This window comes from Phragmites australis, chromosome 16 (genome assembly GCF_958298935.1).
Source record: "Phragmites australis chromosome 16, lpPhrAust1.1, whole genome shotgun sequence".
In the NCBI taxonomy this organism is placed as follows: Eukaryota; Viridiplantae; Streptophyta; class Magnoliopsida; order Poales; family Poaceae; genus Phragmites; species Phragmites australis.
The window spans coordinates 29,853,083-29,866,468 of NC_084936.1; the positions used below are offsets into that span (position 1 = coordinate 29,853,083).

General features: G+C 49.3%; 2 protein-coding genes across 2 annotated transcripts; one reads left to right on the forward strand and one right to left on the reverse strand.

The window, feature by feature from the left end:
* Window positions 1–617: 617 nt before the first annotated feature.
* On the reverse strand, window positions 618–2,400 carry LOC133895817 (uncharacterized). The gene is made up of 3 exons (XM_062336337.1): window positions 2,101–2,400; window positions 1,527–1,589; window positions 618–938 (listed from the first exon to the last, which is right to left on the reverse strand). The coding sequence occupies exons 1-3, from the start codon at window positions 2,307–2,309 to the stop codon at window positions 836–838; spliced, it is 375 nt and encodes a 124-aa protein (XP_062192321.1). The 5' UTR covers window positions 2,310–2,400; the 3' UTR covers window positions 618–835.
* A 5,341-nt stretch (window positions 2,401–7,741) lies between these two features.
* LOC133894769 (putative kinase-like protein TMKL1) lies at window positions 7,742–10,538 on the forward strand. Its single transcript, XM_062334931.1, has one exon. The coding sequence runs from the start codon at window positions 8,208–8,210 to the stop codon at window positions 10,248–10,250; it is 2,043 nt and encodes a 680-aa protein (XP_062190915.1). The 5' UTR covers window positions 7,742–8,207; the 3' UTR covers window positions 10,251–10,538.
* Window positions 10,539–13,386: the final 2,848 nt, after the last annotated feature.

The following is a 13,386-nucleotide window of genomic DNA, read 5'->3' on the forward strand; positions in this document are numbered from 1 at the left end:
GTGCGCAGATTAGGAGACCGCCGCACCTCCCCACATTACCTTCCGATGAGGTATCATATCAGAGGTAATCAAAGAAAGAGGAGCGCCACCGTCGTGCACCGTGGATTCAGATCCTCCAAGGCATCCATGCAGCGGGCCTCAGCCGTGAAGGGACGGAGGCCAGTACAAAGAGCGCTCGAGGAAGAGATTTTGTGGTATCGTGCAGTGCAGAGGTCGACAAGAGAAACGCGTGATGCGATGCGATGCGATGCCCAGGCCAGGCGCACGTAGCAGCATCAGATGTCTTCTCTGAGTAGGATCTTGAAAACTCTGGGGCACATGGAGTAGTAGTGATCTATCTATTCAAGGGTTTAGGACGCTGCTATATTTATTCACTAGAGCTAGTATGTACTCCTGCTAATCTTATCCTTTTGTCCATCCTGGATCCGACCATGCATCTATCAAACCCTGTGCAATTAAGCAGTAAACTTGGATGCTGTATTTTTTTTTGGCTGCTAAGTAAAGCAGCAAGGTCAGGAGGTTTCTTGTGTGTGCTTTTCTTGATCTCTCATATCTTATAATATCAAGCCCGCATATAAACCACAGCCTGTAAAACTCTGTTACATAGTGACAGAATCTGCAGTTAAATGATAGGCATTATCATCGCAAATGTATAACTGATTTGATAGACTTCCATGACCTCACAAAACAACTCTCTTCTCTCTCTTTTTAATCCTGAACCCCCTCTTAAAGGAACACTAGGGCAATAAGCACCATTAACTAATAAGCAAAGCAAGTTCAGATGTATGCAGTAAGAAAAAGAAAAACACAGATGATAGAACAAGGACTACAGTGTTCACAAGGACATGAGCTTCAGGCCATTGTCAGGCATTCCCATTCCAGCAGCAAGTTCTGCATCAAGTTGCGTGTGTGGGGCTGGTCCAGACATTATCTTCACCCTACAGTTAACCAAAGGTCGTGATTAGATACAGCAAGCAACACACTAGATCCAACTATGCCACTCACACGTAACAAAACCTTTTCTACATCAGATACTTGACCAATGGGGAGAGCATACTGGAAATCCTGTATACTTGCTCTCAAGCTCAAGTTATTATTATAGGATTAAAGACTTAATTGACCATGCTGAAATGTACTAATTAGATCCCACACACTAAGGTCTTTCAATTCTAAATAGTGGGTCATCTGCAGCTGCTTGAATTACAATGTTCTAACCGATCAATTACATTATCCTAGGAGTATAAACTGGTCCTTCGACATCTATAATACAATATATGTCATGTTTTCTTCAATTGAGAACAATCATGTCACTTCAGAAGTTCAGATACAGCATCATGCAAGATACATTTAACAAGCATAAATCACAAGTTAACACACTGGCAGCACAAATATTGCTACCTTACTTTCTTCAACTCAGTAGCCTCTGCAAGACTAGCATGTGTCCAAGCAAGATTTTCGTTCTCATTCTCACTATCTCTGAATAGTGGTTATAACAATGACTAGTAGATTTATTAGAAGGGAATCACCTTTTCTTGTGGCGCTTTGAGCGGTAGTGGTCGTCTTTCACGGTCTCGTTTGCAAAGTACCGACTGCAGCCACAAATTTTTATATGATCAGGAAAAAGAAAAGAGTGGCACTTGCATTGTTGTGTGAGAATTGCAGTTCACAGCAACCCCAACAACCACACCATAATTTATTGCAACAGTTGTTAATCCAAGTAAATCGATTCAAGGCATCTTGTATCCATTCAATTCAAGGAACCATCAAAAGAACCCATAAATCACCAAAAATTCACCGTTCACCTGTACCACAGCTCACCTCAAACTCAGACGACTATTAGTATAAACCACAAATAAAGGGGGGTTAGTCCGGGTCGCAAATCAGCAGCAGCATATAAATTGTGCACTTGCACTTAATTCATCACATGAATAAACCCTAATTGACTGAAATCTCCCTCCTGTTGAGATAACAAGACAAGAGGATTTGTATTGAGCTCAATCTAATAAGACCATCACATTCGCACCGCGGAAAGATGCTACTTCTATTGTGATAGAGTGCCAGGTAAAGAGATGGACGGATGAAATTGAGAGAGGGGCATACTCGCAGTGGAGGCAGTAGAACTGGCCCATGCCGGGGAGGTCCTCGTCAACGGGGAGCTGCTTGGCTTCGGCGTCCTTGCCCTGGTCGGCCAGCTTGACCAGCTCGTCGTAGACGGCGTCGTCGGCCTTTAGGAGGAACTTGCCGCGGCGCGCCGTCTTGTGCGAGAGGCGGCGCTTCTTGACCTTGCGGTGCGGGCACTTGCCTCCCATCTTTCAGATAACCGGCGGCGGCGGCTAGGGTTGTCGTCTGGCTGCGAAGGGAAGCAACTGGGTTCTCTGCAGGAAGGAAGACGACGATTGAGGGCCCAAGGGAGGCTTTTTATACGGTTACGGTGCCCCCTTGGGCCATCCAAACAGCGAAAGAAGCCCACTCGTGCAATTTTGCATGTACAATGAGCCCATTATTGTTTCATCCAACCTCATCATCCTGTAATGCACTAACATCCAAAGAGAAACACTACTACACACTCTGATTACAGGGATGCAGTGACATCCTTGGACACCAATTTTGTCATCAAATCCTTCAGTGGCAGGCAAAGATTTTAAGACTTCTTTTCTTTTTTTCCCCCCAACAGAATCAATGTAGAAGCTACAGGGTTGCTAGCTCCTTGTCATTACAACAAATCTGCATCTCATCAAGACATCAACTGCTCACTCCAAAGTCATTCATTCCCTCAAATCACTGAGGAACACTGGAGAAACCGAGAGCAGATATGAGAGCGCTCATCTATACATCCAGTACAACTTGTTCAGCGCTCACCCACTTCATTCTATCAGCTTCCCATTCATATTTCTTTAGCAAGTACAATCCATCGCACCAATCAACAACAAGGAGGCCACATTGACATAAACTTGTACTGGTACACAACATTCTTATACAGCTGAGCTGACCAGGTCCAATGCTACATAGACATAGTTGACAATACAACAACACTAGAGCTGCAAACAATTAAAGGGTGATGACTCGGGTTCCTTCGCAGTGAGATGATATCCATTTAGGTTCATAGCTTCATCTACAACCGCCACTGAGAATGGAAAAACATACACATGTATCAGCAATCGTGAATGTCGATTGTGCTGACAAAACACGAAAACAGCCATAGTCAAATGCCAGCAAGTTTGCATCAAGGAAAAAAACAAAAACAAAACAAAGGAATTACTGGATTCAAACGAGCACATAGTAATATCCATGAATGGGACCGGGACAATTTGAGTCACCAACAATCTGCAGCATTGCTAGTAGCTTCGAATCAGTAAATTTCTGTCTGGTGTTCATCATAAATACATGTTATGGATGCAAAAGCTTTGCCCATTGTGGTTTGGTGTTCATCGTAACAAAATAAAAATGTCCTGGATGCAGAAGCTTTGCTTGCCCAGTGTGGTTCTTTCCCCAAGACGAATGGTTAATTATCCCAAAGATGGTAACATAGGCAACGCCATGAATAGATGTTTGCGCAGTGGAAGTCACATAGAATTTCAGCAAAGAAGGCGGCGAACTGGGCGCTACTTGCAATTGTACAGTAGAAGCTACTGCTAGCTAGTATTGGATGGCCCATACAAATGTCTGAATCTGACGGAACGAAAGAATTATGCAGTAAACACTAAGTGAACAGGTATGACCATACAATACCAGGAGCAGTAGACTAGGGGCTGCTAATTTTGACAATGTTGTCTAATTTGGTAAGGAGAGTGGGGTATTTTGATTTGGATGTCTCATGCCGAAAATAATAACAAAACGAGCATCTGATCTAAGTTGAGGACTCGTTTCGTCGTCTACTTTGCATTCGACCAGGGAGGATCCCAGATCGAGGGGCAAAAAGGAAGGGCCTTTGCTGCTTGATTTCGATTGGTAGTCGCTACACTAGTGGTAGTAGTTGACTTTGACGGATGGATGAGCAGAGGTTACCCAGGGAGGAGCGGGGAAGGGGACAGGAGGTGGAGTACCTGGAGTAATCAAATCAATCAGGAGATGTCTTGGTCGTCGAAGTCGTCGGGGAAGGCGTTGAAGAAGTCGGCGTCGATGGGGAGGGAGGAGGCGGGACCGGGGTGGCGGTCGTCGGCGTCGACCTCCATCATGCTGCCGATGCCGACGCCCATGCCCATGGAAGCGGCAGCAGCGGTGTTCTCGGAGTCCATCTCCCCCGCGGAGTCGTCCCCCCAGTCTACCGCCGGCGAGCTCGAGTTCCTCATCTCTGTCTGTGTCTGTGTCTCTGTCTCTGTCCCTGTCTCTCTCTCTCTCTCACACACACACAGATCAAACCCTTCCCAATTTCACCTTGCTATGCTATTGCTCCCTGCTCTTCCCTTCCCTTCCCTTCCCTTCCCTTCCCGTGCGGCCGTGGCTTCCTTCCTTGCGGCAGCCGGCAGTGCAAGCCCAGTGAACTTTGGCATTTGCTTTGCTTTGGAGGAGAGGCCTGGCCCATTAACACCGAGTTAGTTGTTGAATTTCTCTTTGAAATATATTTATTTTTATTAATATTATAAAATTAGGCCCCTGCCACTCCACCAACGAGCGACAAGGCCAAAAATCATCCAATTGTTGGGCAACATCTATCTATTTATTATTAATAAAAGTAGATGGCCCTTCCACCATGGTGTAGAAAAAATAGCCTAAAAATTCTCAGAAATAAACAAAACATCCTGCTCTTGATTTTGGTGGATCCAAATTAAAATTGAATCAATATATAAAGACTTGGGCTGACTTAATTACATAGGGGACTAAGGCTCGTTCAGTAACAGACAACTTAATTTGGTGCCCAATAGGGATGCAAACTTAAAATAAAAGACCAAAGGATGGTGACAACCGATTTTGATCCATTTACTTAGACTAGCCATGCAATTGCACGGGCTAATCGGCTAGTTTGCAAAAAGAGAGAGTAAATATTGTATTCCTTTGCTCTCAATTTTGAAAACACCATCTAAATAGGCACGAAAATATCGTTTAAAAGGTTGTGGTGCCGAAGATGCTACCTTCAAGGCTCCACAAGATTTCAGCCAAGACAATGGCTTGTACAACAAGAAGCAAAAGTACAAGTTTATGTTTACCTAAAATTTATCTTTTTGTTGTTTCTTATCATACAAGTCATTGTTCGGGCTGAAAAATTGTGGAGAGCTTGAAGATACACTCTCTACATTATCAAATGTTTCCAGTTTTTTTTTTTTTTTTACTATTTTGTGTTTTGAAGGGTGAAAGCAAAGGAATGCAATGTTTACCTGATTTTTGCAAAAGTCGCACGGTGGTGGAGCAACAAGATTCTACTTATGTAAAATATGCAAAAGGGGGACTGACTTTTTTTATTTCAATAAAAAATAAATATATTCCAGAATAAGAAGAAATAATTTGTTGTTAAAAGAAGGAAGAAACAGCAGATGAGGCCACAACCGGAAGGGCTCCCGACAGAAAAAATTGAGCCATGTTTGTGGAAAGAAAATTTTGTGAGACCCGATCCTTCACGTAGATCCCACCACGTCGCTACACGTGCCCACGGGCACGCAGGTCCGCACGTGCGCGCCGTGCGATCGAGCGTGCACGGAAGCGGATAGGGTCTCGGCGTCTCACCGGGGGCCAAGGGAAAAGAGGACATACATATATACTCCGTATACATGCTTTAGCTAGACAACTTGTTCCTAAAAGAAAGCGCATTTGTGAATGTATATATACGTACTCTGATCCTACTACTTTGCAAGGAAATGGAATCCTTGTAGCAGCTTGAGGCTGCCGCTTGTATTGCATTCCATTGCCGCGCTTCCTTATTTATATATCCTAGACAGATAGACAGACAGACAGATAGATAGATAGATAGATAGATAGATAGATAGATTGATAGATAGATAGATAGGGTCATCAAGCTAAGTACTACTATGCGTGTCATCTAGCTGAATTATATATCGATCTCCATCACAGCCATGCAAGCTAAGTAGTATGTTTTGGACCACTTTGCATGCATTATATATATGTTGGGATTACCTATTGCATATATACCCCGTACGTCTATTTTTCCTCCAGCAGAGCAATCTAAATTTCGACCACATCAGACGAACGAATACATCCCACAGTTACAAACACACCCCATATATATCGTCGACGGTTGTTCTTGATTAGCAATTCTATTCTATTATATGTTGACTAAGGAAGAGAAGCTACGCCATATCGTCGCCGGCGAAGAAAGGGCCGGATAGGTTGTTACACAAGTGTGTATGTGTGCGTTCCTGAAGCTATATAGCATTCCTTCATCGTCCGAAGTTGAAGTTGGGGAGAAATCAGCGCCCAACACGCACCAGCCGGCTAGGAGTAACACAACATTTGGTGAGAAAGAAGGAAGGAAGGATTAGCTGCCTCCTTTTCTTTGTAGATCTGACATGCATGCATGGTGGATGGGAAGAAAGGAATGAAGAGCAGGTGCAGTGCTAGATCTTTCTTTCTTTTCCAACTGGAGAATCAGTTAGCTTAGCTAGAGAGCAGACGGACGACGAGAGCTGCCTGGTTTGATGATGCTGTTGAATTAGTTACTGGTAGGTACATTAGATTTAGATTTAGATTTAGATTTAGATGTGGGGCGGGGGTTAGTGGAGTGTTCAGTTGGGTTGGTGCGAGACCAAAATAAGATTATTAAAGCAATGACGACATGTATAATCTTGGATGGCAATGCGGACTGGGGGAGATTCGAAGCTTGGACACGTTCCGACGGACAGGACAGGACAGTCTTCTCTTGGACCTTGGTAAGAGAGCAGCTGGAGGAGTATACTCCATTTAATACAGTAAATGGGTAACAAGTTTCTGTCTGCCTAAATGGGGATGGGAATAGGAATACTGTATATCGGTGTTTGATTTGTTGACCATTGGAGCTGAGTTCCCATAGTATAGTTATATTGCGGTCCGGCACCAGCTCTCGCTCGCTCGCTAGATCGATCCTCCTGCCCAGACATGGCCAAATGGGCCGTTCGTGCCGGCCCGGCACGGGCCCGACTCGGCACGGCCCGGCTACGGCACGGCCCAAACAGCCCGGCTACAGTAACGGGCCGTGCCGTGCCGGCCAGCGTGCCTTCCCCTCGGCCCACGGCACGGCCCGTCGGTGACCGTGCCGTGCCGGGCCGGCCCGGGCACGATTTTGGCCCGACGGCCCGGTCGGCCCGACGGGCCGAAATAGATAAAAAAAATATAAAAAAATGAAAAAATACATAAAAAATATATAGAAAATAGATAAAAATATAAAAAATAGATAAAAAATATTTAAAAATAGATAAAAAATATTTAAAAATAGCTAAAAAAATTAAAAATATAAATAAAAAATAGAAAATAGTGCCGGGCCGGACCGTGCCGGGCCGTGCCGGCCCGGGCTGGGCCGTGCCCGTGCCGGGCCGTGCCGTGCCGGCCCGTCGTGCCGCGCGCTCGGCCCAGGCACGGCCCGTGGCGTCGTGCCGTGCCGGCCCGGCTCGTCGGTAATCGGGCCGTGCCGTGCCTGGGCCGTGCCTACAGTGCCGTGCCTCGGGCCGGTCCAGTAGACACGGCCCATTTGGACGTCTTTACTCCTGCCCACTGCACTCACATGCCTCTGCTCTGCATTCCTCCTGTCCTGTCCCTCCCTCCCTCCGACCCTCTGCAAACTCTCTCTGCGCCTGCTGCTCCCCCACTCGCTCACTGTGAAATGTGAATGACACTGACGCTCACGCGGTCGCCCCGAATTAAATTAAATACGCACAGTACGCAGATAAGAAGTAGAACATTCATTCAATTTTACTGCACGCGTGCTACTTGCTTTCCTGTACGTCTTCAGTTGCTGTTGCTGACCTGACTCTTGCTCTTCCTCTTCTCTTGCTGTACGTCATTGGGTTACCCACAGTCGTCTCCATTTCCTTTCACACCTTCTTTCTTTCTTTGAATCGTGCTGCGTCGTGTCGTGTTTGTCGCGACAAAAAACAAACGCAACACCATTAATTATCACTCTCCTCCTCCATCACTCTCACTTCACCTCAAACTTCACTAGATCTCCTCCTCCTCCATCACTCTCAACTCACTTCAAACTTCAGCTCACTCCCTCACTCCACTCCCAAGTGTCACTTGAGCCCAGCTCCAGCTCCCCTTTCCCGGCCGCTCACCGATTCGATTCCATGCCTCCTCCTTGTGCGCCTCCTCGCCTCTTCCTCCTCCTCCTCCTCCTCCTCCTCCCCGCCTTGGCCTTCGCCTCCTCCGACATCGCGCTTCTCCTCACCAAGGTCAAGCCCGCGCTGCAGGGCCAGGCCCCCAACGCCCAGCTCGCCACCTGGAACGCCTCCACCCCACTCTGCCTCTGGCGCGGCCTCCGCTGGTCCACGCCCGACGGCCACCCGCTCCGCTGCGACACCGCCGCCTCTCGCGCCAACCTCTCCCTCGCCTCCGACCCCGCCCTCCTCCTCTCCTCCATCCGACTCCCCGCCTCCGCGCTCGCCGGACGCCTCCCGCCGGAGCTCGCTGCCTTCTCCGCCCTTGACTCCCTCTACCTCGCCGCCAACACACTCTCCGGCCCACTCCCGCTCGAGCTCGGCAACGCGCCCGCGCTCTCCGCGCTCGACCTCGCCGGCAACGCCCTCTCCGCAGCACTCCCGACCTCCATATGGAACCTCTGCGACCGAATCACCGAGCTCCGCCTCGACGGCAACGCACTCACCGGAGCCATCCCAGCGCCGGCCGGGCCCAACACCACCTGCGACCGCCTCCGCGTCCTTGATCTCGGCGCCAACCGCTTCTCCGGCGACTTCCCCACCTTCCTCACAGCGTTCTGCGGCCTCCAGAGCCTCGACCTCGGCGGGAACCGCCTCTCGGGGCCCATACCGGAGGCCCTCGCCGGGATGACAGCCCAGCAGCTCCAGGCGCTCAACCTCTCCTACAACAACTTCTCCGGCCAGCTGCCCCCGGGATTCGCCGACTCCGGCTTCGCCGCGGAGTCGTTTCTTGGCAACGACCCCACGTTGTGCGGCCCGCCGCTGCGCCAATGCGTGTCGGCTTCCGGGCTCAGCTCCCGCGGCGTCGCCGGGATGGTCATCGGCCTCATGGCCGGCGCCGTCGTCGCAGCCTCGGTGTGCATTGGGTGGGCGCAGGGGAGGTGGAGGCGGAACAGGATAAAACGCGCGGCGGCGGGAGGAGAGGACGAGATGCTGGAATCTGAGGGGGACGCGGCGGAGGGGAGGCTGGTGGTGTTCGAGGGCGGCGAGCACCTGACGCTGGAGGACGTGCTGAACGCGACGGGGCAGGTGGTGGAGAAGGCGAGCTACTGCACGGTCTACAAGGCGAAGCTGGCGGGCGGCGGGGGCAGCATCGAGCTGCGGCTGCTGCGCGAGGGCACCTGCAAGGACGCTGCGTCGTGCGCGCCGGCGGTGCGGCGCATCGGGCGCGCGCGGCACGAGAACCTGGTGCCGCTGCGGGCCTTCTACCAGGGGAGGCGCGGCGAGAAGCTGCTGGTGTACGACTACTTACCGCGCAGCAGAACGCTGCAGGAGCTCCTGCACGGCGGCGGCGAGCCGGCTGGGCGGCCGGCGCTGACGTGGGCGCGGCGGCACAAGATCGCGCTGGGCGCGGCGCGCGCGCTGGCGTACCTGCACGCGGGGCAGGGAGAGGCGCACGGGAACGTGCGGTCGTCGAACGTGGTGGTGGACGAGCTGTTCGTGGCGCGGCTGGCGGAGTACGCAGTGGACCGGCTGCTGGTGCCGGCGGCGGCGGAGGCGGTGCTGGCGGCGGCGAAGGGGGACGGGTACAAGGCCCCGGAGCTGCACTCGATGAAGAAGTGCAGCGCGCGCACGGACGTGTATGCGTTCGGGATACTGCTGCTGGAGCTGCTCGTGGGGAGGAAGTCATCTGGCTCCGGAGGGACGAGGGGGAGGGTGATGAATAATGATCTGCCGTCGGTGGTGAAGGTAGCGGTGCTTGAGGAGACGGCGTTGGAGGAGGTGCTGGACGCGGAGGTGGTGAAGGGATTGCGAATCATTCCGGTGGAGGAGGGGCCGGTGCAGGCGCTGAAGCTGGCGATGGGGTGCTGCGCGCCGGTGGCGGCGGCTCGGCCGAGCATGGCGGAGGTGGTGCGGCAGCTGGAGGAGAGCCAGCCCAAGAACCACCCGCGGTCGGCGCTGTACAGCCCCACCGAGAGCAGGAGCGACGCCGGCACGCCCACCGCCGGCTAGCTGCATCGCATCGAATTGCTGCTGCTCCGCCACGAGTGGATGTGGATCAGATCATCGGAATGCATCTCTATCTGCCTGCTTATTAATTAGTAGTTAGTAGTAACTAGTGCTAGTCTCGAAGAACAAGTCATCTATATTCCCCCTTTTCTTTTCCTTCTTTTTAATTCTTCAGAAATCAAATCAGTTTGATATATCCATCCAATTACTTACTAGGAGGAAATGAAAGGTCTATATGTATGTACTACTATTTGGATTGCCAAACAAACAAAGATAAAGTTTGATTGGGAGGGAGGGAGGAACTGCCTCCTCTGCTATTCATTGTATTAAAGAAACAAGAAGTTTAGCCCATAGGGCAAGGAAGGATTAGTGTTGGCGATAACACCTGTCCGACCGTGTTGACGATCACAACGGCCATGGCCAACGACCTGGTCCGATAGTATAGGCGGTTGTTAGCTCTTCGGTTAGCCCACGTGACGTACACGTATAAGATCACCACTGCAATACAAATCGATCCTCTCCTTCCGCTGCAATGGATGACAGCTCCGCTGCTTCCTAGGCCTCATCCCCACTCGCTTCTTCCTCCTCTAGCCACTCTGTGTCTCAAATTTAGATGGTCAATATTCATTCTCATGTTCTCATCATCCTCGATATGGCTGAGTGCAACTACACTCAATGGCGACGGTTCTTCGATACCAGCTTTAGGAAACCTGGCATGCGCGTTCATATCAAAACCTTGCCGGTTGATGCCCCGACTACTCCAAGTGAGCGATGAACGAAGAAGCCATCTACAACTAGCTCTACACCACCATATCCAAGGAGATGCTCGACATCATCATGGATTCGAAGGACAAAGCCTACAACATATGGCGCGCCATTGAGGGTGTCTTTCGCGACAATCGCCTCACGCGCGCCATGTACATGGAGGCCGAGTTCCGCAATCTCTGTCAAGGTGATATGACCATCACACACTACTGCGGCCGTCTTCGCACTCTCGTCGGCAATCTCCACGACATCGGCTAACCTAACCATGAGGAAAAACCAGGTGATCAACCTTCTCTGTGGGCTCAACCCCAAATTTCGGGACTGTATCACCTCCATCACCAGCAAGAAACCACTGCCCACCTTCCTGGAGACTCGTTCCCTCCTCCTCGAGGAATTACAACTTGAGCAAGCTGTCAAGATGCAGGTCGCGGAGGCCTTTTACGTTGGCCGCTCGTCGTCGTCCTCCGCCGCACTTGACGGCAGGTCTTCCTCATCCAGCACTCGCCTTAAGTCCAAGAAGAAGAAGAGCAAGGAGGCCTTGACGACTTCCTCTGTTGCCAGTGGCGGCGACAGTAGTGCCACCGATGCTCAACCTTGCCCTCATGTGCCGCAAGGCACCTGGACCGCGGGCTACAACCCGTGGACCGGTATGGTTTAGACATGACTCATGCCATTCTGGGCCCTGGGACAGGGAATTCTTGGGCCTCGGCCTAGGCTTCCTGCCCAGCTGGCACTCACGGCCTAGGCGACAGGTTTAAATCTTGCTGCTGTCTATGTGCCACAACAGCAGGGCGCGCTGAACGCTTGGGATGAAAGCTCCCTAATCGCCGCCCTCAACTCCGCCACGACAACACAGAGAAACTAATGAAAAGGAGAAGAGAAACCAAATCTGAAGAAAAAACGACAATAGCAACTTGGTTTTCTTTACTTCTTTTGTATTGCATGAGGCTAACTCCAACGGAGTCGCTTTTTGGTGTTGCAGTGATTTTGTCGATTGATCTTGCCCGCATCTGACTTCAGCAAATGTCGTTTCCGGTGCTATAGTGATGTGAGATCAAATCGGCAAGGACATAGGAACGTTATTTTTGCGCACAGGATGGAGTTGCGGCAACACTATCCACATAAGATGATTGTGAGATCGAAGAGCGATAGAAAGTAATAGAATGTATGAAATAAGGTAACTGTTAGAGATGAAAGAAATAGAGAGTACTATAATAGTATTAAAAAATACTAAAAAATATTATAGGAGATGATTTTTTAAAGTATCTATTAGAGATAGGTCTGATGTCTTCAACCACAATCTATGTCGTCAACCACAATCTCGTTATATAGGTGACCTGGCGACCTGCATACAGGAGAGTTTCTGATGAAAGAAATCTCGTTATTTCTTCTAATAATCTCCCACCAAGTGCGTGTTAATGCTCTCTTCTCTTCTGATCTTTCATCGTCTTTTCCATTGTTACCCCAAATCACGATGTTTGCAAAAATCTGAACGATTAGGAGGATGTCTCAAACCCAAATTGATTTTAATCTTGACCCAAACTACCTCAAAGAAGTTGGATGCTTTGTAGAGAAGCAAAGAGGGCAGATTGGATCAGGGTTCACGTTACCGACCTCCGGCGGTAACCGAAAAACCACGGTAACCGTGATTATCGGTCAAAAATTTAAAAAAATTCGAAGAAAATTCATTCGGTAATTTTTGAATTTTTGCGAAAAGATTGTGTTTTTGCCCTCTCGGTAACCGCTCGGTTTTGATCGGTTATCGAGCGGTTTGGATCGGTTACCGAGCGATTTTCTCGTATTTTTGATTTGATCGGTTACCGAGCGGTTTGGGTCGGTAACCGCTCGATTTTCTCGATTTATCGTTAGATTGCATTGCTAGTTCTTTGACATCATGTTGTCGACAGACAACAGTTAAGATCTTATTATGCATGAAGACCTAGGCAAACAATTTGTATTTAGATTATTTCCAATTATATATATTTTTTATTTTGTTTTTTTCCTAATTTTTCTTTTCATTCTCATTCTTTTTATTTTCTCTCATTTTCAATAATTTTACTTCGAAGAAATTTGTGAAGTAAAAGGAGAAAAAATTTCATCGTAAAAAAATAATCTTAAAAAATTACTTTATAACAAGAACCGTGAAAAAAAAATTATTTAAACACTAAAGAGATTTCTGTTCGTAAAGTGAATTTGTCCCGGACCCTAATGGCGTTCCGGAGGCTGGAGCTATCAAAGTTTGCACTGCTGGAGTGGCGTTACTGTCAACTTCACCTGCAGAGTGCAGCAGGTGGCGACGTGCGTGCTACTCCACTCCAGTGGCCAGTGCTAGCTGTGTCCTCTGTCCTGCACTGCGCTTGCAGAGACTGGGAGG

Excerpts from the sequence above, each read along its gene's own strand:
- LOC133894769 (XM_062334931.1), top strand. The coding sequence starts at position 8,208 with ATGCCTCCTCCTTGTGCGCCTCCTCGCCTCTTCCTCCTCCTCCTCCTC.
- LOC133895817 (XM_062336337.1), bottom strand. The coding sequence starts at position 2,309 with ATGGGAGGCAAGTGCCCGCACCGCAAGGTCAAGAAGCGCCGCCTCTCG. Across the intron at positions 1,590-2,100 it reads TTCTACTGCCTCCACTGCGA|TCGGTACTTTGCAAACGAGA; the intron begins GTATGCCCCTCT and ends TTGTGGCTGCAG. Across the intron at positions 939-1,526 it reads TCAAAGCGCCACAAGAAAAG|GGTGAAGATAATGTCTGGAC; the intron begins GTGATTCCCTTC and ends GGTTAACTGTAG.